Source organism: Haliotis cracherodii, unplaced genomic scaffold (genome assembly GCF_022045235.1).
Source record: "Haliotis cracherodii isolate W230 unplaced genomic scaffold, xgHalCrac1.p SCAF_18, whole genome shotgun sequence".
Classification (NCBI taxonomy): Eukaryota; Metazoa; Mollusca; class Gastropoda; order Lepetellida; family Haliotidae; genus Haliotis; species Haliotis cracherodii.
Window position 1 is genome coordinate 25,175,086 of NW_027266273.1, and position 24,690 is coordinate 25,199,775.

The following is a 24,690-nucleotide window of genomic DNA, read 5'->3' on the forward strand; positions in this document are numbered from 1 at the left end:
TGTTATTGAACGTCGCACTCAGCAATATTCCAGCTATATGACGGCGGTCTCTAAATAATCGAGACTGGACCAGACAATCCAGTAATTAATGTCATGAGCATCGATCCACGCAATTTGGATCGATGACATGCTTCAACCAAGTCAGCGAGCCAGACCACCCGATCCCGTTAGTCGCCTCTCACGACCAGCATAGTCGCCTTTTACGGGAAGCATGGGTTGCTGAAGACCTATTCTACCCCGGATCTTCACGGGTCACGTGCTAAGGGACACTCTGCTGTGGGAATGCCAGTGATGACGAAGAACAGAGCAAGTTGAAGTTGGCAGCCGTTGGCTGGCGTACAAGGATCCTGTCCTCTCTGGCACTGGTCTTCCGTGGACGTCCTTATCTCGGCAAGCCCCACACATGTCCAGACAATGTGTCTTCTTTTTCAATGAGTCGACTGATTAGAGTATGATTAATGTTCAACACGGTGGTAATAGCTCGACATGACATTCCCCTGACCCACTTCCGATGGACCTAGTGGAATGAAACTTGGCATAGGTATTAGTCTTTCTCCACATAGGAACCACCAAGAGTTACACACTTCTCCCATCGTTTTATGCAACTATGGAGACCTCGCTTGTAAAAGCCCTCATTTTGCGTCTCAAACCAGGACTTGACTTCAGAAACCAGTGTTTCATCATCTGTGAAACCGTCCCGCAATTTCCGCAGCAGTGAAGCATAATAAGCTCCTTTTATTGTGGTACCCTTTGCCAAGAAATCCATCATCACTACTCCGTGCTGGTCCCAAAACACCGTGAGCATGACCTTGCCTGCAGAGGGTTGGACACGTGCCTTCTTTGGGGGTGGTGACTCCACAATCTTCCATTGCATCGGCTGAACCTTTAGTCTCAGGATCATAGTGATGGACCCATGTTTCATCCTGTGTGATAAGTCTGTCAAAAAAGTTTGCCTGTTTGTTTTGGCACATGTCCAAAAGATCCTTTGAGCCATTGACTCGTTCCTGCTTTTGGACAGGTGTGAGCAACCTGGGAATCCATCGTGCAGACACCTTATGCATGTTCAAATTGTCATGGGTGATTTTTTCCACAGACCCTACACTGATCTTGACATCTTGCGCTAACTTGCAAACAGTTATACGTCAGACTTCTGGTAAAATTGTCCTATTAGCATGTCACAGTGCGTGAGTATATTTACATATATGTACAGGGTCATTTAAATGTAAAACAACTGTCGAAGTGAGCTGATGTCAGTTAATAGATCACTGTGAAATGTTGACTGCCTCTGTCACACAAGGCGCTGAGTCATCAGGATGTTTATGTCGTAGTGAAGCTATCACAGACAATCAGTCATACACACGCCTTTGGAATGTATGCAAATGTCAAGGTTGAGGTGCGACAACAAACACGGAATAAACTTTTGATGTCAGGGGTAACGGGAAAGTTGAAAGTAGTATCCCGGTAGCGTTTACGTCGTTTGTAGACTACATCCTCCTGGAACACGTATGAAAACCAAAGTGTCGTTAACACGCTTACATTCGTCTGTCAAGGGGTCATGTGAGTGACCTTTCGTCCAATGGAAATGTCGTGTTTAAAGCAAGCGTGTCAAAACGCCGCATTCAGCAAGATTCCTGCTATATCGGAGGTCTGAAAACAGTCGAATCTGGATTATTTGCTTTTTGTTAGTAATACATCACTGATCTGTAGCCACAGGTACCCTAGGGCCGGAACAACGGAGGATTTCCGCTGTTCATATGCCAAGTATCTTTCAATTGGATAACATTTGACAATTGAGTAGATATATATATACTCAAAAACAAAAGTTCCTGTGACACCACTATTTTAGTGTATTTTTCAAACAAGTAAAGTTTGGTCTTCAGTATTGTAGTACATGTGTGGAATCAAGTCACAAAAAACGGAATTGCTACAGAAAAGCATGCATTCCATGCAAAATTTGACTTTTATGCAAGCCCCATGCATTTCACTACCCAAGAATGGATATAAAAACATGTGCGTTAACGGAAATCCATATGCATTCTTTAGCATCGTGCTGACAACAACCAATCAGAAAAACAACAAAATAACGCAATTATTTAACATTACGAAATGCCACGCCTGTCTGAAAATGAGCGTCTGCGAGCCATTGGTATGCTCAAAGCAGGATCGAGTCAACGTGATGTTGCAAGACAATTCAACGTCCACAGAAACACCATTTGGTGTTTATGGCAACGTTGGCAACAGACGAATGCAGTCAGAGACCATACTCGGAGTGGCAGGCCACGCGTAACCAATAATCGACAAGACAACTGGATTCGAACAACATACCTACGAAATCGATTCCAGCCAACAACAGTGACTGCAAGAAGCATCCCTGGCCTTCGACGAATATCTTCACAAACCGTACGTCGGCGCCTCAGATTGTCGCCAGAAGACCCGCCAGACGCCCTATTTTGACAGGAAACCACCGTCAAGCATGTCTACAGTGGTGCACACAGCGTCTACGCTGGACGGCCATGCAGTGGGGACACGTTCTTTTCACTGACGAGTCTCGTTTTCATCTCAGCCACAGCGATGGACGGATTCGGGTGTACCGACGTCGAGGTGAACGTTACGTCAATCATTGTGTCATGGAAGAAGATCAGTTCGGGGGCGGCAGCGTTATGGTATGAGGTGGGATTACAGCAAGACAGAGGACCCGTTTGATAGTGGTAGAGGGAAATCTCAATGGACAGCGCTACGGCAACGAGATCATCGGCCCTGTTGTTCTACCGTTTTTGCGTCGTCATGGCCCAGGCATTACCTTTCAACATGACAACGCCCGGCCTCATCTTGCTCGACTTGTTCAGGATTCTCTTCAACAAAACCGGGTGAATGTCATCCCCTGGCCGGCTCGCTCCCCTGATCTCTCACTAATCGAGCACATGTGGGATTAGATAGATCGGCCCCTTCGACGTCAACTACGTGTTCCACAGACACTCCAGGAACTTCCAAACATGCTCCAGCAGATATGGACAGATATCCCACAGGACTTTGTGCGACGCCTGGTCCGTTCCATGAGACGAAGATGTGTTGCTTGCATCGCAACCAGAGGTGGACACACACGCTATTGATTTGTTAATTGACATTTTGGCATGTTCATGTTTTTTTTTTTATGAAATCACGCATTTTCTGAAGTCAGTATGGCAAATTAAACCATTTGAACACTTTTATCTGTTGCAAACCGAAATTGTTTCAGATTTGTTAAAAAAACATAACTTTGCATTAAATCTACTTCAAGGTCACAGGAACTTTTGTTGTTCAGTACATGAATGCATACCTCCCACGTCATCCTGAGCAGCCCTACAGACCCTCCTCCCCCGCCCACAAAAGCCGGAGCCACCCTCGGAGCAGCAGAATCGATGTGGTACCAGGCTGTAACGCAAGAGGTAAAGTCTGTACCATGATGTGAGAGAGTGAGTGAGTGAGTTTGGTTTTACGCCGTGTTTAACAATTGTGTCATGAATGCAAACATATGTGTAAAATGTTTATACTGAAATATAGTTTTTGAACCAAGATAGATAGAACCCTTACCCTGACCAAACATCAGACAAAGTGCGTGGGTAGCACACTAGGCGACTTACTTGAAGGGAGACTTGGATCCCCCCAGCCGAACCTGTTCCTGGCGGCGACTCTGAACCTGTAGCTGGTGCCCGGAGCCAGCCCGACGATGTGCGTCCCCCTCTTGCTCTGGTCCTCCTCCAGGTTCAACAGGACTGACTGACTCTCCTGCAACTCTGGAGGAACATCGCCACTCAATACACAATACATACACGCGACGAAATCCTTTCCATAATCACACGAAATGTCCACTGTAGGGTTCCGGCTGTCATGAGCATGTGTTTATGAATCACCACCAACTAGTGATGATACAGGTGTTCGCGAAAAGGTGACGTGTATCCATGGGCATGTCAAGTCCAAATAGGGATATGCAGCGGACAATTTGTTTGTCACAGATGCGTCAAATTTAGAAATGTTCTCCACATGCCAACCATTAACCATTCTGAAAGCCTGCAACACTGTAGCAGAGATGGAAACCCCAGTGGAACTCCCGATTCACGTGGATAAAAAAACAGATCAGCTACGAGGGGAGCACATCCAGCCTAAATGATCTATCCCCAAATATCACTTATATGTGTTTGCCATGAGCTGGTCCTGCATTTCACATGTTACTTTCTCAGTAAATGTCGACGCGTGAAGATCCTTGGTAGAATATGTCTTCAGCAACCCATTCTTGCCGTTAAAGGGAACAAAGCTTGCCGTTAGATGAGACACACGAGATCGGTTGGTCAGGCTCGCTGACTTGGTTGGTGCATTTCATCGTATCCCAATTGCGTGGATCGATGCTCATGATGTGAATCACTGGATAGTCTGGTCCAATTCGACTATTTACAGACCGCTGTCATACAGCTGGAATATTGCTGAGAGCGGCGTTAAACAACAAACAAACAAAACTACAGTAAACTACGTTTATAACGAACACGCCAATAACGAGCTGACTGATATAACGAACTTATTTTTTTTTGTCCCGACCATTTGCTGTACAAGCAGAAAGTAAATGTCACATGAAATTTGTCACTCGGGACATCGCCACACACGAAACACCCGAGAACATGACACAGTGAATACTCCGGATATCGTAACGTAATAAACACACCAGAACATGACACAGTGAACACACCAGGATATCGTATCGTAATAAACATACAGAACATGACACAGTGAACACACCAGGATATCGTATCGTAATAAACACACCAGAACATGACACAGTGAACACACCAGGATATCGTATCGTAATAAACACACCAGAAATTGACACAGTGAACACACCAGGATATCGTATCGTAATAAACACACCAGAAATTGACACAGTGAACACACCAGGATATCGTATCGTAATAAACAAACGAGAACATGACACAGTGAACACTCCAGGATATCGTATCGTAATAAACATACAGAACATGACACAGTGAACACACCAGGATATCGTATCGTAATAAACACCCGAGAACATGACACAGTGAACACACCAGGATATCGTATCGTAATAAACAAACAGAACATGACACAGTGAACACACCAGGATATCGTATCGTAATAAACATACAGAACATGACACAGTGAACACACCAGGATATCGTATCGTAATAAACACACCAGAACATGACACAGTGAACACACCAGGATATCGTATCGTAATAAACACACCAGAAATTGACACAGTGAACACACCAGGATATCGTATCGTAATAAACACACCAGAACATGACACAGTGAACACACCAGGATATCGTATCGTAATAAACAAACGAGAACATGACACAGTGAACACTCCAGGATATCGTATCGTAATAAACACACCAGAACATGACACAGTGAACACACCAGGATATCGTATCGTAATAAACACACCAGAACATGACACAGTGAACACACCAGGATATCGTATCGTAATAAACACACCAGAACATGACACAGTGAACACACCAGGATATCGTATCGTAATAAACACACCAGAACATGACACAGTGAACACACCAGGACATCGTATCGTAATAAACACACCAGAACATGACACAGTGAACACACCAGGATATCGTATCGTAATAAACAAACGAGAACATGACACAGTGAACACTCCAGGATATCGTATCGTAATAAACACCAGAACATGACACAGTGAACACACCAGGATATCGTATCGTAATAAACACACCAGAACATGACACAGTGAACACTCCCGGATATCGCCACACAATAGACACACCAGAACATGACACAGTGAACACACCAGGATATCGTATCGTAATAAAAACACCAGAACATGACACAGTGAACACTCCCGGATATCGCCACATAATAGACACACAAGGACACCACCACACAATATACACACCAGGACAACGCCACACAATAGACACACGAGGACATCGCAACACAATAGACACACGAGGACATCGCCACACAACAGACACGAATACATCGCCACACAACAGATACACGAGGACATCGCCACACAATAGACAAAACGAGGACATCGCCACACAACATCACACACGAACCAAACCAGGGCATCACACAATGAACACACGAATACATCACCACACAACAGACACACGAGGACATCGACACACAACAGACACACGAATACATCGCCACACAACAGACACACGAGGACATGGCCACACAACAGACACACCACGACATCTCCACACAACAGACACACGAGGATATCGGCACACAACAGACACACGAGGACATAGGCACACAACAGACACACGAGGACATCGGCACACAACAGACACACCACGACATCGCCACACAACAGACACACGAGGACATCGCCACACAACAGACACACGAGGACATCGCAACACAGGTTGCCTGCCATGGCATACCCACTACAGACAGACTACGTATATCAAGTGAATGCTGTCTACCTTTGACGATCACGACCCACTCTGAGTCGAAGTCGTTTATAGCTTCCACCCTGTAGGCCTGTATGATGTCCCCGTGAGCCTCTCCCGGCGTCCACCGTAGCGTCACATCCTTCCCCGACGATCCCTGCTTAGAGTACACCCCGGCCGGCTCCCCCGGGGGACCTACAGTAGGAGAACACACGTCAGTACGATAGTGAGTTCATACAGTGGGTGTCTGCAGTGTGAGAACACACGTTGTTACGACATTGAGTTCATACAGTGGGAGCCTGCAGTGTGAGAACACACGTTGTTACGACATTGAGTTCATACAGTGGGAGCCTGCAGTGTGAGAACACACGTTGTTACGACATTGAGTTCATACAGTGGGAGCCTGCAGTGTGAGAACACACGTTGTTACGACATTGAGTTCATACATGCGGAGCCTGCGGTGTGAGAACACACGTTGTTACGACAATGGAGTCACAGAGTGTATACAGTGGGGATGACAGATACCTGTGTAAGACGAAACTCATGACTAATCGACGTCGTGCACCTTGTTTGTGAACAGATTAACGTTCGTCAAGTGTAAATTTAATGTGAAGGAATCAGAGATCTTTAATACCACGTGGATGGATCCGTCTATATTTCACCCGAAAAAATAAACATCGTCATCACTATATTCGATTTCAGCAAGATACGTACCCATAACTGTGAGGACGGCATCAGCCGTAGCTGCGTTCTGCACCGTCTCCGCCATGCAGGTGAATGTGCCTGCGTGTTTGAACTGGGCGTTCCTTACGTACAATCCTCTCATACCATCGCGGATACCCTGTGGGGGCAGTTCGTTAATGAATGGCAACATAATAATACGGATTAAAGTGTCACCTGTATTTCAAAATTCCTTTTCAAATTTTGTTTGTTTGTTGTTTAACGCCGCACTCAGCAATATTCCAGCAAAATGACAGCGGTCTGTAAATAATCGAGTCTGGACCAGACTGTCCAGTGATTAATGTCATTAACATCGATCTACGCAATTGGGATATGATGACCTGCATCAACTAAGTCAGCGAGCTTGACCACCCGATCCCGTTAGTCCCCTCCTAATACAAGCATAGTCGCCTCTTACGACAAGCATAGTCACCTCTTACGACAAGCATGGGTTGCTGAAGACCTATTCTAACCCGGGTCTTCACGGGCTCACATCACATTATGTACCTAATGATAGTATGAGTGATTAGTGGTTTACGATATGCAGAGAAACAAAGAGACTTTTAGCCCATTTTGGGTTCGAAAAGACGAGCGAATGCTGGCGCAACATGGCTAGCACGTACAGAAGCTACAACAGTGACAGTTTAAGGTGTGACAGGCGCTCACTTGGACGTAGTCGGGGTCATTTGCAATGTCGATGACGATCTCACTGTTGAACTTCCATACGTAAATTAAGTCCGTGGTGAGTTGGTTGAAGGATGCCTCGCAGTAAAAGAAGGCGGTATTGTTGACCACGACGACGGTGTTCGTAGGAGGCGTTGTTATGACAGTTTGCGCTGGAATGAGATGATAAAACAAATTTCACAGAAGGGCCATCATTCTCTGCGTAAACTGCATCCGGAAGTATTAATACATAAGATACGTTCCCAAGTTCCCAGAATTAAGTAAAGATCGATGAATTATCTAGTGTGGAACATCCCTGTCAAAAGATTCTTACTGACGATGTTGAGTGTGCCCTCGGATGACGCCGTGCCGAGGTCGTTGGTGGCAGTGCACCTGTAGCTTCCCGAATCCCCCGTGGTCAGTCTCGTGATGACCAGACTTCCGCTCGGGAGCAGGGCCAGATGACCAGTCGCCATTGTCTCATCGGCTACAGTGAGACCAAGGTCACGGCCATCCTTATACCACGAGATGGTCGGGGTGGGGGCAGCTTCTGGGTGGCATTTTATGGTGATGTTGCCGCCCTCGGTGCCGAGCATGGAGTCAAGAATAGGGTGCTTGGTAAACTTTGGCTGGAAAGCTGGTGACAACAAAGTTCAAATGAGTGAAAAATAAGACCACTGACACATTACTAGATGTTTCTCCATCTGAATGCATTGATTGTGTTTGTTTGTTTGTTGTTTAACGCCGCACTCAGCATTATTCCAGATATACGATGGCGGTCTGTAAATAATCGAGTCTGGACCAGACAATCCAGTGATTGACATCATATCCTGTCGTAAGAGGCGACTAACGGGGTCTTGCGGTCAGGATCGCTGACTTGGTTGATTCATGTCATCGTATCCCAATTGCGCGGATCGATGCTCATGATATTAGTCACTGGATTTTCTGGTCCAGACTCGATTATGTACTGATAAGTATATGACCGTCGTCATACAGCTGGAATACTGCTGAGTGTGGCGTTAAACAATAAACAAACAAAAGGATCCTTGGGTCCACGTGGTGGTCTACATACCTAGCACCGTCAGCTGCCCGCTCGTGAGGACCTTGCCGTACTTGTTCTGCGCCAGACACTGGTACATGCCGTTGTGTCGGCTGGGGTCAGCGTTGTGGATGGTCAGAGTGTTCCTGTAGATGTCGATGTCCCCGGGGGTGGGGAGAAGCACCTTGGTCTCCTTCAGCCAGGTGTAGGTGGCGTGGGGGACGCCCACCGCATCGCACCTCCACGTTAGCTGACTCCCCTTGTCCACAAACTTGTTCTCCAGAGGGAACAGGAAGTACGGCTTGGCTAGCGGAGGAACGTATTGTGCGTTAATCAGGACATGAAATGTGAATTTAAATTTTGAATTATTAACTCATTTTGTCCTAGAATAGGTCTTCAGCAACCGATGCTTGCCGTAAAAGGCGACTATGTTTGTCGTAAAAGTCGACTAACGGGATCGGGTGGTCAGGCTCGCTGACTTGGTTGATGCATGTCATCGTTCCCAAATGAGTGGATCAATGCTCATGATATCAATCACTGGCTTGTCTGGTCCAGACTCGATTATTTACAGACTGCCGTCATATAGCTGAAATATTGCTGAGTGCGGCGTTAAACAACAAACCAACCAACCTAAGATGGACCCTGACATTGAGCCTAGGCGGCACTACTATGCATTATTTAAATAGCTACATACGTTGGACACTGCGCATGAAGATTACATAGTCGCAACAGGATATTGTTGGATGTAATTTTGCGATAATGCAAGTTTTGGATACAAGATATGCAAGAGTGTGCTTTACACTTGTTAACGATGATGCAAGAACAAAATTATTTGTTCGTGAAGACCAGTGTCCCAGTGTCAAGCAAACCTACATATTATGGAGAGGTGCAGGCTCTTGGTGTCGGAGGCGTCACTGCCCCGGCGGACGAGGCACGTATAGTTGCCGCTGTGCTCCAGCTTCGCATCCTTGATGATGAGAACGCGGTTGAGGTTCTCCATGTGGGACCCGGAGGGTGGAGCCCCGCCATTCCACTCCCAGGAGTAGGTCAAGGGGAGCCTGAAGATGAGGAGCACTGATACAGAGGTGACACACGGGTGTGGGCATAGCTCCACCTTCCAGGCCACCAGGGCCTTATGCCATGACGTGATTGTACCGTTACTTGTGTTTAAGCAATGGAGTTATGTCAATCGTAACGTCACTACTATTTTAAATCTGAGTTTCCTTGGGTAATACTTTTACACCATCTCTGTTTAAGTTGTTATTTACGATATTCGCAGAGTCAGTACTTTTGTAATTCTGTTTAAAGTATACTTGTTGCGGGGGTCGTACCGCTAGGGTAGTTTTGTTAAACGTGGCTCAGAGGTGGTCTTTACCAAAATAGCCAACTATTCTCCTTCAGCTCTGCCACATCCTCAATCAAACCCCACCCTCAGCCCTGCCACAACCCCCACCCTCAGCCTGCCACAACCCCCGTCCTCAGCCTGCCACAACCCCCGTCTTCAGCCCTGCCACACACTCCGTCCTCAGCCCTACCACACACCCCGTCCTCAGCCCTGCCACACACCCCGTCCTCAGCCCTGCCACACACCCCGTCCTCAACCCTGCCACACACCCCGTCCTCAGCCCTGCCACACACCCCGTCCTCAGCCCTACCATACACCCCGTCCTCAGCCCTGCCACACACCCCGTCCTCAGCCCTGCCACACATCCGTCTTCAGCTCTGCCACACACCCCGTCCTCAGCTCTGCCACACACCCCGTCCTCAGCCCTACCACACACCCCGTCCTCAGCCCTGCCACACATCCGTCTTCAGCTCTGCCACACACCCCGTCCTCAGCCTGCCACACACCCCGTCCAAACCCCACCCTCAGTCGCATCACATACCCCGTCCAAACCCAACACTCAGTCCTCCCCCCCCTCCCCCAACACACACACACACACGTCCAAACCGCCCCCTCAGCCCTGCAACACACTCTGTCCCCCCCCCGTCCAAACCCCAGCCTCAGCCCTATCATCTCCCCCAACTCCTTCCACCCTACCCACAACCTCCCCGTAAACCCAAGTTACTAGGTTGTTCTGATGAAACATCAACTCATCCTCACAGCGCAAGGACCTATAGTCTATAACGTGATATTCAACGGAAGCTAGGGGATACACAATACGCCTTCAGTCGGCCCACCTTCCATAAGCTAGACACTCCAGACGGACGGTCTTGCCCCTCTGTGGGGGATTGGGGAACACGGCGGGGAAGTCGTTGTGGATGGTTGGCCCAAAGTCGTTAGCGTCTGCAAGAAGTGATGGATAGGGTCGTTTAAGTTGCCTCCGAGGTTTGGGTTGTAAATGTATACGCGCGGGAGAGGCGTTTCCCGACTCCCGACTGTTTACATTTTTAACCAAAACCGAGGGGTAGTGTTTTCTCTGGCTTGTAAATCGTGTGAACAGTTTAATTCAAACAAAAAATCCAATTTACATTTGGCGCGTATTAACGGGACAGCTGTAAGGCCTGTTAGGTGAGTGAGCGAGTGAGTGAGTGAGTTGGGTGAGTGAGTGAGTGAGTGAGTGAGTTGGGTTTAACGCCGCTTTTAACAGTATTCCAGTTATATCGCGGCGTGTCAGCTTAATGTGGGAGGAAAGCCCGAAGTGATGCAGGTCTCAGACGTTTACAACTTCGGTGAAACCCACGAGCACGGGTATGGTGCTGACAAACCTAGAAACATAATCGGGGCGAACCGGGATTGGAACCCACAATCATAGGTTTCTGGCATGCCCAGGGGACGCAATTCTGCACAGCAAATCGCGGCGCCTTAGACGACTAGGCCACCCGTGCCCCCAAAGCCTGTTAGGAGTTAGAAACACCAAGTAGAAATTTCATCTCCTTCTCATCTTGTCAGGAATTACGAGGAAAAAGTAAAAACCCCCGAAAGGTTATTACGAGATTGGAAGATACAAAAAGACAAAGGTGACAGTAGGTTTACTATTGTGACATTCAGTGTTCTCTCGTAGATTTGTTGCTCTTGGCTGGGACGGTGATGGGTCAGCAGTGAATAACTGAGTGCCATTGCAGACAGATTGTACAATACTTGACGTTGCTAAGCCCCCTTTGGTACGAGGGATTCGGGGTCTATTTCAGGGGGTATACTCAGCAGTGTGGTATGCAGGATGCAAAAAAGTCTTATTTGGTACGCAGATTTAACGTACTTAATGAATTCGAGATTTATGTTCAGTAGAATTCGGGATTCAGGGGTAAGAGATGACAATGAAAAAATACACGTAGATGGCACACCAAAGACGTTTAATGTCGTCATCTTGGTGCCGGTTATTCTACTAACTTTGCCCAGTGACGTCGAAGCCGATGGCGAGGCTGGTCCTGCTAGGTGGCTGCGTGGTGGCGAGCATCTGGTCGAAGGGAGCGGCCAGTGTGACCACACAGTGGTAAAGTCCTTGGTCGGAGGCTTGGACCTCGGAGATATACAGCCCTCCGTTCTCCGATATAAACGTCTGGGGGTTGAGGGTGGGGCGGATGAATTGATTGGCGTGCCCCTTGTACCAGGCGAAGGTCACCCCTGGAATAATGTCGTGGTGAACATAGGATCTACCATTCTATATTTGGGAAAATTACCACAAATCTTTAAATGGGTTTGAATGTTTCGAAAGCTGATGAAGATATTACTAATAATTAATAGTTGGTGGGTAGGGTGTGTGAACGAATTATCTCCTCTCAAAGGAGGAATCAAACTTGTTTTTAACCAAGAACACATGTTTTTCATAGTCTTGAACAACTCATTTTTTCATAAATCCCAAGTTCTCTTTGCATTCACATACGAAATTGATTATATCGACCACTATCACTAAGAACACACTGCATAAGTTACTTCAGGTTTTAGAGGGGAAGTACTATACGGGAACAGATGTCGTAAATGCATACACCTGGATGGATATTGAAACAAATTTGACTGCAATGCATGCATGTCTTCACTTACTTGGGTTGAAGTTTGGCGTGTTGCACTGGATGTTCGTCCCCTGGTAGAGCGGAGCGCTCAGCGTACCCACTGGTTCGTTGACGAACTCGTTCAAGTCTGTGTGGAGAGAGTGAGTGAGTGAGTGAGTGAGTGAGTAAGTGCGTGAGGTAGTGAGTGAGTGAGTGAGTGCGTGAGTGAGTGCGTGAGTGAGTGAGTGAGTGCGTGCGTGCGTGCGTGCGTGAGTGCGTCATGCGTGCGTGCGTGCGTGCGTGCGTGCGTGAGTGAGTGAGTGAGTGAGTGAGAGTGAGTGAGTGAGTGAGTGAGAGTGAGTGAGTGAGAGAGTGCGTGCGTGGGAGTGAGTGAGTGAGTGAGTGAGTGAGTGAGAGCGTGCGTGCGTGAGTGAGCGAGCGAGTGAGTGAATGAGTGAGTGAATGAGTGAGTGAGTGAGTGAGTGAGAGTGGGTGGGTGAGTTAGTGTGAGTGAGTGAGAGAGTGCGTGAGTGAGTGAGTGAGTGAGAGTGATTAGTGAGCGTGAGTGAGAGTGAGTGAGAGTGGGTGAGTGGGTGAGTGAGTGAGTGAATGAGTGCGTGAACGTGATGGGGTTAACGCTGCATTGAGCAGTTTTTCAATTATATCATTATCTGCTTAATGTGTGAGGAATTCAGTCATTCAGACATAGCATTGGCGTAACCTACGAGCACCGGTGTTAACAATTCCAACACTCATGATCAGGAAGTCTGAGACGTGAACCTAAAGCGAATCGTTGATCCTAAGACCATGGGGACACCCACACACCCTCAATACGCATCCGCAACACGCACCCGCAACAAGCACCCACAACACGCACGCGCAACACGCACCCGTAACATGTGCTCGCAACACGCGCTCACAACACGCACCAGCAACACGAACCCGCTACACGCATCCGCAATACGCACACGCACACGCAACTCGCACCTGCAATACGCACATACAATACGCACACGCAACGCGCACGCGCAACTCGCCCACGCAACACGCACACGCAACGCGCACACGCAACACGCACCCACAACACGCACCAGCGGATGTTTGTGATTGGCCATAACTTAAACCGTGAACTGTTTAATTGCTCACTCTATATGTCTAAGTTGGCAAAAGTTCATATCAGAAATCGGAAATACCTTTTATTGTGTTTGGCAGTTTGTCGACATTGACATTATAGCGATAGGAATCGGACTCCTTGAAAAAAACCACTTTGTGCTGCAAATGTATAGTGACGTCACAGCATAAAACCACGTGCCGCTTAGAACTGAGCAGTGAATTCCTCTGAACAACTAGTGTTCGTTATATTTAAGTTATATCTTCAATATGTTTTGCCTATGTTGAGGAATAGGCGTAAAAAACACCGATGTGCACACTACGAAACCTAATTGTTTTTTAAACGCATAAAAATGATTGGTTGGCCAATCAAATACCATGGAATCACTTGATAAGACAACGCTGGTTGCCGACATACTCACACCCTCCTGATATGATGACGGGGTCGCTGATGATGGACCCGATCATGTTCGTGGCGATGCACTGGTAGTCCCCGGGGTCCTTCTGCAGGTCGGGGGCAGTGATGGTCAGCCTCCCATTGGTCATTGTGTAGCGAGGGTCAGTGGTTTCCGTCACTTCCGTCTCTTTCAAAGTGCCGACGTTCCGGAGCCATCTGTCATAGTGTGTTTGTTTGTTGTTTAACACCGTACTCAGAAATATATCAGCTACATGACGTCTGTCTGTAAATAATCGAGTCTGGAGCAGACAGTCCAGTGATTGACACCATGAGCATCGATCCACGCAATTGGGATACAGTGAGATGCATCAACCAAGTCAGCGAGCCTGACCACCCGATCAAATTAGTCGCCTTTAAAGACAAGCATAGGGCCTTTTACAGTTTAAGACCTTTTCAGCCTAGGAACTGCGCGGGGCCAGAGTGAGTGTAGGCCAGTAGGTGTGGTGTAGGCCAGTAGGTGTGTTGTAGGCCAGCAGGTGTGGCGTTGGCCAGTAGGTGTGGTGTAGACTAGCAGGTGTGGTGTAGGCTAGCATGTGTGGTGTAGGCCAGCATGTGTGGTGTAGGCCAGCAGGAGTGGTGTAGGCCAGCAGGTGTGGTGTAGACCAGCAGGTGTGTTGTAGGCCAGCAGGTGTGTTGTAGGCCAGCAGGTGTGTTGTAGGCCAGTAGGTGTGGTGTAGGCCAGTAAGTGTTTTGTAGGCCAGTAGGTGTGGTGTAGGCCAGCAGGTGTGGTGTAGGTCAGCAGATGTGGTGTAGGTCAGCAGATGTGTTGTAGGCCAGCAGGTGTGTTGTAGGCCAGTAGGTGTTGTGTAGGTCAGCAGATGTGTTGTAGGTCAGCAGATGTGTTGTAGGCCAGCAGGTGTGTTGTAGGCCAGTAGGTGTGGTGTACGCTAGCAGGGATGATGTAGGTCAGTAGGTGTGGTGTAGGCCAGCAGGTATGGTGTAGGCCAGCAGGTGTGGTGTAGGCCAGCAGGTGTTGTGTAGGTCAGTAGGTGTGGTGTAGGCCAGCATGAGTAGTGTAGGTCAGCAGGTGTGTTGTAGGCCAGCAGGTGTGGTGTAGGTCAGCAGGTGTGTTGTAGGCCAGTAGGTGTGGTGTAGGCCAGTAGGTGTGGTTAGGGGGTGTATCCGTGATACCTGTATGTCGGGGCCGGTATTCCATCTGCTCGGCATTCGATATAGGTAAGTGTTTCTCTTCCAGTGAGAACAACACTCGCTGGCTCATTTGTGAATACGGGCCCTCGATGGATTAAGTTCAGGTCAGTGGTTTCCTGTCCGTATGCTGAAAACAAAGAGTGAGTGAGTGAGTTAACACTATTCCAATTATATCACAGAGTGTCAGCTTACTGTTGGAGGAACGCCCGAAGTGATGCAGGTCTCAGACTTTTACCACTTTGGTGAAACCCACAAGCATGGATATGGTGCTAACAAATCTAGAAACATAATGGCGAACCAGGATTTGAACCCACAATCAATTTCTGGCGTGCCCAAGGGATGCCACTCTGCACAGCGAAATGTGGCGCCTCAGACGACTTGACCACCCGTGCCAAATGGAAATGAAGACGTGAGGTTCCATTGTGGTCAAGAAACATAGCAACAAGAAAGATGAAAGACTTTAGTTGTGAAATAGTCACACTTGCTCCACTTTTCATGATGTCTTGTAGTCGGGGTGGTCGGGTAGCCTAGTGGTTAAAGCGTTTGCTCGTCACGCCGAAGACCCGGTTTTATTCCCTACATGGGTACAATGTATGGCCGGTTTTATTCCCTACATGGGTACAATGTATGTAGCCTATTTCTGGTGTGTCCGCCACCGTGTTATTGACGGAATATTGCTGAAAGCGGCGTAAAACCATACTCACTCACTCACTCAGCAAGATTCATGTCCGACTTACTGAAGTCTCTGGGAGGCCGGTTGATCCTAAATGCCTCCAGCTTGTCGATCTCACATATGTACATAAGCACATCAGTGTTGCGCACCCGGGCCCAGGCAAACACGTTCTTCGTTGCTGAAAGTTAAAGTATACAAATAGTCTAAAACCAGAAGGGATTTCTAATACAGGTGTCACACGTGCGCTGGTCCAGAGTGTATAGTTTTGTACTCAATTGCTTTAATAGTTTCATGTGTAGATTTGTTTGTGCATTCTTGTTGCCGACATTCTTAAGCTGCCATTATTCGCTGTCTCTCAAGTGGGATGTTTTCTTTGTGCCGATGTTGAATGCTCATTACTTGATATAAGTGCAATAATTGGACATGCTTTTGATTTATCCTATTATACCTTACTCTGAGCCATTATGTTATTGTTTTCTGCATTAAATTTATTTTGTAAGTTGTTTATAGTTAGGGACCAGTTCAAAAGTTAGATGTTGGATAAAAAACTTTATTTCATAAGTTATACCCATAATTACGCACTGCACCAGACGGATTTATCAATATTGCCGGTAACCTAACCTAACCTAACCTAACCTAACCTAACCTAACCTAACCTAACCCTAAAACCAATTCCATACAATAAAGCGTCACTCTACGAACCAGAAAACATGTAGACGAGGTTGGGTTTGTTAATGGACTGCCCGGTAATGTCGGGAATCAGGTCGATGTCGTCGTCCCAGTAGTCGCCGGTCATGACGTCGGCGCCGTCGCCTTGCCACTGCCACGTGTCGCCCATCTCCACCCCGCTCGTGTACCACTTGTCGCGCCTTGAGGTATACACAGAAAAGACGCCGTAGCATAAAAGAGTGAGTGAGTGAGTAAGTAAAGATTTAACGTTACATCGGCAAGATCTAAAAACGACGTTTAAAAGTGTGGCATGCATACAAATACTTTGAATGATGTGAAACTTACATACCCCCTTTGGAAATAATTATTTGCGGCACTTAAATTGAACCTCCCTCGAGGAGCATGAGGATGTCGAGCACATCACTGAATGGCTTTATGTATGAGGGAAAACATCTTAATTAAACATAGTTATATTTATTGTCTTTCACGGGCTTTACTAATAACTAAACAACACTAGCCACATTTGGAACTTTGTTTTACAATTGGAGCTATTACCCCCCCCCCCCACCCCCCCCCCACACCCACCCACCCACCCACCCTCCACCCCGTATATTTCATTTATAGAAAATGAAAGTCCTATTGTGAATGAAAAGTCCTATTGTGAAGGTGGACATTGATCACGCACCTGTTGACATCGTACTGCGTCAAGTAGTTGGTGATGAATTGGTGCTCTTCGTCGTCATTGACGCTGACGAGAGTCGCTCCATCAGCCTAGAGTTAAAAATGCAGGAGAGGAATCTGCCATTCTTGCATAACTATAAACACATGGTACACTTTACTGCAAGGCTACAATATTGCTATAAACAGTTCGCTGCTACTATCGCTTTATGAAGCTGGTGTAAGCCCTTGACATGACTTATCATTTAACTTAGGCAAAATAATCAATAGAATCTCACTTAATCCTTCACTCTATGAAATGCTATCTATCTATATCAATCCGTCTCAAACAGCATTTGGACAATAAACTGCGGGGCAAAAGGAGGGATACACTTTAAATTGAGGTTGACTAAATAATTACAAACATTATCAAAACGTTACTAAACAGAAAACATTCACTGAATGTCCAAAACACAACCCGTATGAAATTCCTCACCGTCGAAGAACCATTTCTTGAGCCACCGTCAAACATGGTGTATACTTTCGTGTTCTCGGCAGTTTATCGCGATCGATAGATATGATTTTAGAAAATTAATATTGATTGAATTATATTTTGAATTTAGTTATCGAACCAACTTAGCCATTCGAACTTTGATTTAGCATTAATGCAGTTTGAACACGGCAATGACGTATGTATAATAATGGCATGATGTCACGATAGCATGACGTATATAGCGGACGTGACGTAACAATATCGTGACATCCATCTGATATGACGTCTCAATATCATAACAGATATAGCTGACATAGCATCACGATAATATGACGACGTATGAAGCTTACATGACGTCACAGTATCATGACGCATACAATTGATATTACGCCACACTATAACATGATGCATACTGCTCATATGTCGTCACAATGGCATAATGTATTCGACTAATATGACGTCAGTATTTTATGACGTACACAGTTGATTTGACGTCACATTGACACTGACCTGGCAGGCAGTCTCAGCCTCCACGTATGGGCGTGGTGGGTAGAAGACGAAGTGATAGCAGTGGTCCATGTACACAGCCCAGTTCAAGGGGCAGTCTGAAATCACCAAGCAGGGATACATGTCACATGCGCTACAAGGGGCGTTGAGTGTGCAGGTAAACGCCGTCGTATACAACTTAACACGTTATGTGTCTTCAGTTAGGCTGTTTGTTACCAGAAAGGGGTGAGTGAATATAGTTTTACGCCGCTTTTAGCAATATTCCAGCAATACCACGGCGGGGGACACTAGAAATAGGCTTCACACATCTGACCCAGGGAATTGACCCCGGGCCTTCGACGTGACGAGCTAACGCTTGAACCACTACACTGCCCCACCGCCCTGTTTCCAGGAAGGGGTCTAGAAAGTGCTTCATCTGTAATGTGATAATTTCTTAAAGACCCCTTCTCGACACGTCGTGCAAATGGGGTTTGTAACATATATACTGAGTCAAATTAAAAATTTCACTTTTTTAAAAGTAATCCCATAGTATATGATATACAACGGACAAATGTATCAGAGAAGGTAATTTTTAATCATTAAAGTCCAAAGAAGGATTTTAATTAACTGTGGTAACCATAATTTGTTCCAAGCACCTACGGTATTCGGTATTAACATCAACAGTTTAAATCATAAGTCCCAAGCACGAGAGTCTGATGGCACACAAGTTTAGCAGCGTGTATTGCCACCATGTGCGTTGACAACTGCCACACAACGCCTCCGCGTGATGCTTGTGAACACATGATTGGGAAGACGACGCCATTGTTGCTGCAAAAAGGTGCCAAGATCTTGCAAATTCTGTGGTTGGTTCTGGAGAGTGCGTAGTCTTCTGCTCAGAGCATCGCAGACGTGTTCGATGGGATTGAGGTCGGGAGACCTTGACGGCCAGTCCATGACGTTGACTCCCGCATTCTGAAGAAAATTCCTTGTAAAAATTCCTGTATGGGGCCTGGCATTGTCGTATTGGAAGATCAAACCGGGTCCATGTGCTGCCATAAAAGGCAGAAGTTCTGGTGCCAGTACCTGGTCGCGATAAGCAGCAGTGTTGAGGTTGCCACGGATGACAAGAAGCCTGGAACGTGCATTGCCACAGAAAGCACCCCACACAATGACATTTCCGCATCGAAATCTGTCAACTACCTGTACACAACACTGGGCGTAACGTTCATGACGGCGCCTCCACACCCTCGCCCTAAAATCAGCAAATAGAAGATTAAATCGGGATTCATCACTGAGTCCATCGTAAGTGTCGCTGTGCCCACAATTGACGTTGACGTCTGTATAACTGAGTCAGAATCGGCCCGCAGTATGGCCGTCGTGCTTGAAGGTGAGCAGTTCTCAGACGGTTTCGAACACTTTGCGCACTCAGTCTACCCCTAAACAGTTCTTTTCTGGTTGATGTAGCCGTCAAAAATCGGTTACGGAGGTGACGTAAGACAAACTGACGATCCTCTGCATCTGACGTCACACGTGGTCGACCTGGCCGAGGGCCGTACCCGTTTGCTGTAGACGCGTCTGTAAATCATAAACAGTCCATCGACTACAACCCATCGTCCTTGCGACTTCAGCTACGGACGTTCCCGTCTGCAACATGCCGATGGCACGTTCACGTTGCACATTTGAAAGGCGTGGCATGACAAATGGCCGTAAAGACTTTTGTTTTCTTGTGTTTTTCTTTTTTTGTTAATGACTGCTAACAAGTATGGCTGAAAACACGTGCGGTATTATGGCCACGAGATCAGTTGCACGTGAAAAACCACTTTTGTCACTATAGTGCTGTGCACATGATTTTGATCGATTCACCTGCACAAAAACAGGTGTTATCTGAAGACAATACGTGGCCATTACTGTTTAAATACAACAATAAGGGCCCACAATGATAACTGGTCAAAATGTTAAAATTGTAGGATTGTGAAGTTTTTAATTTGGTCCAGTATATATCATCGTGCAAATGGGGTTTGTCACATACATATTGTTGTGCAAATCGGGTTTTTGTCACATATATTTAGTGATGTGCAGATATTGAATGTTACGGTATTAAGAAGAGAGAAAGTGTTGATTTGTTACGTACTTTGTGTTGCGCAAGAGTATGTTGTTACAGAAGACTTACCTTGACCTGAACAGCTGCAGACGATTGCCATGACAACCAGGAGCCATTTATGTGGCACCATGGTAGTGTTTACCGTTGGCGATATCTAGGTAAAAATAGTTATATTTCAGTACTATAAATCTGGCAGTTTTATTTCCTACTTTGTATGATGTAATCTGGTATTTATCGCCGTGTAAATAAATACAGTTTCAATAGCATGTGAACTTATCAATAGCCATAAAAGTGATAAGCTATTAGATCGAGTCAAGGAACATACCATTGTTTAAAGAGTATATCATTGCTTAAACTGCATACCATTGTTCAATATGTTCAATAAATTTTTTTAAAGAACATTTCGTTGTTTAAAGAACATACCATTGTTTGAAGAACATGCCGTTGTTTAAAGAATATACCATTGTTTCTAGAACATGCCACTGTATAAAAGAACATACCATTGCTTAAAGAACGTACCATTGTTTAAATGACATGCCATTGTTTAAAAAACATGCCATTGTTTAAAGAACATACCATTGTTTATAGAGCATGTCATTGTTTAAAGAACATACCATTTTCTATAGAAAATATAATTGTTTAAAGAACACACCACAGTTTAAAGAGCATACCATTGTTTTAAGAACATATTATTGTTTAAAGAACATGCCATTGTTTCAGAACATACCAATATTTTATAGAGCATATCATTGTTTAAAGAACATACCATTGTTTAAGAACATACCATTTTCATAGAGCATATCATTGTTTAAAGAACATACCATATTTTACAGAACATATCATTGTTTAAAGAATATACCATTGTTTAAAGAACATACCATTGTTTAATTAGCATATTATTGTTTAAAGGACTTACCATTGTTTATAGAGCATTTCATTGTTTAAAGAACAAAACATTGTTTAAAGAACATACCATTGTTTATAGAGCATACCATTGTTTAAAGAACAAACCATTGTTTAAAGAACATACCATTGTTTATAGAGCATACCATTGTTTAAAGAACACCGACTACATACCTCTGATATTGTAGTGCCGACACCTGTGACAGAAACAGCCTCAATCAAGTGTCCATGTACTCATGTAAGGATAATAAGGTCTAGCCAAACTAACAATTTACAATTTGAATATATTCTGCAAAGTATTTTCAAATCTGCGTCATGTATACGTTTTGCTCTTTATAACATCGTTCCTTAAATTCGTATGTCTTCAACTTCACAACGGTAAATATATATACATATTTCATGGAATGAAACTGCACAAGTCTCACCACCAAGAACATGGCTCATTTAAGTTATTCAATGAATTGGCATGAACAAAACCCTCTCATATTCATTAGAAATCTCTACCGAAAGCAGAGTCAATTGTACGATTCCGATTTAATGAATGTTTAAAAGTAAAACACTTAAGGTGCATGTTTCCCGTTGACAGAAAGCAGGCACCTATCTATATTTCAAAGGTCAAGTCCGATTCAATATTCAACTGGACAACGCCGAGACCGAGTACGGTTACAGAGCTGAGTCCCTCGTTGATACGGGAAGGGATTTAAGCCCCAGGTCTCGTGGACGTAACCCTGGTGTGGGTGGTATGTTGCTGATAACGTCCTCAGTGTATGCATTGGACGTACAGAGCGGCGGCCAAGTGTACATTCCGGAAAACCCTGCACAGCTATGTTTAGGTGTTACCGACGGAGAAGCAACCGCCACACCCTCTGTTATATTACATAGTGAGATGATCACGGTCGTGATGTGTACATCATCTATGAGGAGGATGAATAATAAGATACATGTGAGCTATTATTTAGGCATCTCGCTTTATAACCTAGATTGATCTTACATACGCATATTTGCCTTCATAGTGGCCAAGTAGTTCTTTCCCCACGCATATTCATAGAGTGGTTTTTAACCATGCATAATCTGTCTACATATTCACAGAGTGGTTTTTATCCATGCATATTCTGTCTACACATTAACGCAGTGGTTTTAACCATGCGTATTCTGCCTACATAATAACGGAGTGGTTTTTAGCCATGTGCACTCTGCCTACATATTAAGGGAGTGGTTTATAACCATGCATAATCTGTCTACTTATTAAGGGAGTGGTTTGAACCATGCGTATTCTGTCTACACATTAACGCAGTGGTTTTAACCATGCGTATTCTGCCTACATAATAACGGAGTGGTTTTTAGCCATGTGCACTCTGCCTACATATTAAGGGAGTGGTTTATAACCATCCATAATCTGTCTACTTATTAAGGGAGTGGTTTTAACCATGCGTATTCTGCCTACATAATAACGGAGTGGTTTTTAGCCATGTGCACTCTGCCTACATATTAAGGGAGTGGTTTATAACCATCCATAATCTGTCTACTTATTAAGGGAGTGGTTCTAACCATGCGTATTCTGTCTACATAATCACGGAGTGGTTTTTAACCATGTGTGTTCTGTCTACATATTAAGGGCTTTCCATTTTATTTCATGTTGTGTTACTCATTAATGTCTGCTCTATAGACTTCATTACAATCTACATGTATGATGTACAATATTAGGAGAAGCATTAATATAGGCCTTTTTTGCCTGTTTGCTAATCCTTTTTCCATTTTTAATGCTATTTAATGTAAAATCTGAACATTAATGGAAATAAAATACTGTTCAAATCATATTAAGGGTGTGTTTTTTAACCATCAATAATCTGTCTACACATTAACGGAGTGGTTTTAACCATGCGTATTCTGTCTACACATTAACGGAATGGTTTTAACCATACGTATTCTGTCTACATATAAAGGGAGTGGTTTTTAACCATGCATAATCTGTATACATATTCATAGAGTGCTTTTTATCCATGCGTATTTTGTCTACACATTAACGGAATGGTTTTAACCATGCGTATTCTGTCTATATAATAACGGAGTGGTTTTTAACAATATGTAGACTGAACAAGCATGTTAAACAACCACCCCGACAATATATAGACAGAACATGCATGTTAAACAACCACCCCGACAATATGTAGACAGAACATGCATGTTAAACAACCAACCCGACAATATATAGACAGAACATTCATGTTAAACGACCACTCCGACAATATGTAGTCAGAACATGCATGTTAAACAACCACTCCGACAATATATAGACAGAACATTCATGTTAAACAACCACTCCGACAATATGTAGTCAGAACATGCATGTTAAAAACCATGCGGTCCATGTGAAGTCAGAGCATGCATGTTTATACAACCACTAGTGTAATATTTAGACAGAATGTACAATGTTAAAAAGTCACAAATTAATACGTAGACAGAACGTTCATGATAAAAAAACATAGGTCAATCTGAAGTCAGAGCGTGCATGTTTATACACAAGTAGTGTAATATTGAAACAGAATGTGCATGATTAAATAAACAGCAGGTCAATATGTTGATAGATCGTGCGATGTGAGGTGCAAATGCCAACAGATGCTCTGTGCACCTCTCACAGACATGAATCGATGTGTGTCCAGCTGTCCCTGTCCGTGTTTACAGAAAGTATTATCGCTCTGTCTGTGTGGTCAGTGTCGGTCAGTGTCGGTCAGTGTAGCCTGCGTGGTCTGTGCAAAGAAAGTCGAATGAAGCTCTATGGTTTACGTCGCTATGACACTGTCTACTATTCTAGCACACAAAAGTAAAGTTTTCCTGTCATACGATAGTGGTATTACAACAAACTCGCCCAATATCAACACATACAGATACGCAACGATGGAGTCAGATAATACTTTGTTTTACTGTAGATACTGTTTTATAATCGTTTAAAATCCTTTCCTTTCAGTGTATATGCAAGTAGAGAATTCTCATAAGCTACGTAATATTATTGTCCACTTACATCAACAGCCATCTTACTTCCGGAAGTGACTCACAAAACAGAAGAATCAATGTGCCATTTCTGGATGGGAATTTGAACGAAATCGTTGCTCTATTCCTCCTCAAATTGTAATTCAGTTGTTGTTAGGTAATATCTTTGTCATCTATTCATAGATACTACATTAGACATGTAT

General features: G+C 44.9%; 1 protein-coding gene across 1 annotated transcript in view; it reads right to left on the reverse strand.

The window, feature by feature from the left end:
• The window catches only part of LOC139465935 (contactin-like), a 60,028-nt gene that overhangs the window by 35,143 nt on the left and 195 nt on the right, over positions 1-24,690 (reverse strand). Inside the window, exons 2-19 of the mRNA XM_071247937.1 lie at positions 20,666-20,750; positions 18,520-18,614; positions 17,545-17,630; positions 16,893-17,059; positions 16,255-16,368; positions 15,500-15,644; positions 14,334-14,524; positions 12,854-12,949; positions 12,203-12,436; positions 11,053-11,158; positions 9,745-9,929; positions 8,905-9,177; positions 8,167-8,469; positions 7,836-8,005; positions 7,164-7,290; positions 6,483-6,644; positions 3,621-3,773; positions 3,317-3,411 (exon numbers count right to left, since the gene is read on the reverse strand). Coding sequence (XP_071104038.1) covers positions 3,317-3,411; positions 3,621-3,773; positions 6,483-6,644; positions 7,164-7,290; positions 7,836-8,005; positions 8,167-8,469; positions 8,905-9,177; positions 9,745-9,929; positions 11,053-11,158; positions 12,203-12,436; positions 12,854-12,949; positions 14,334-14,524; positions 15,500-15,644; positions 16,255-16,368; positions 16,893-17,059; positions 17,545-17,630; positions 18,520-18,614; positions 20,666-20,726 — 2,763 coding nt within the window. The 5' untranslated portion in view covers positions 20,727-20,750. The remainder of the gene's footprint in view (positions 1-3,316; positions 3,412-3,620; positions 3,774-6,482; positions 6,645-7,163; positions 7,291-7,835; positions 8,006-8,166; positions 8,470-8,904; positions 9,178-9,744; positions 9,930-11,052; positions 11,159-12,202; positions 12,437-12,853; positions 12,950-14,333; positions 14,525-15,499; positions 15,645-16,254; positions 16,369-16,892; positions 17,060-17,544; positions 17,631-18,519; positions 18,615-20,665; positions 20,751-24,690) is intronic.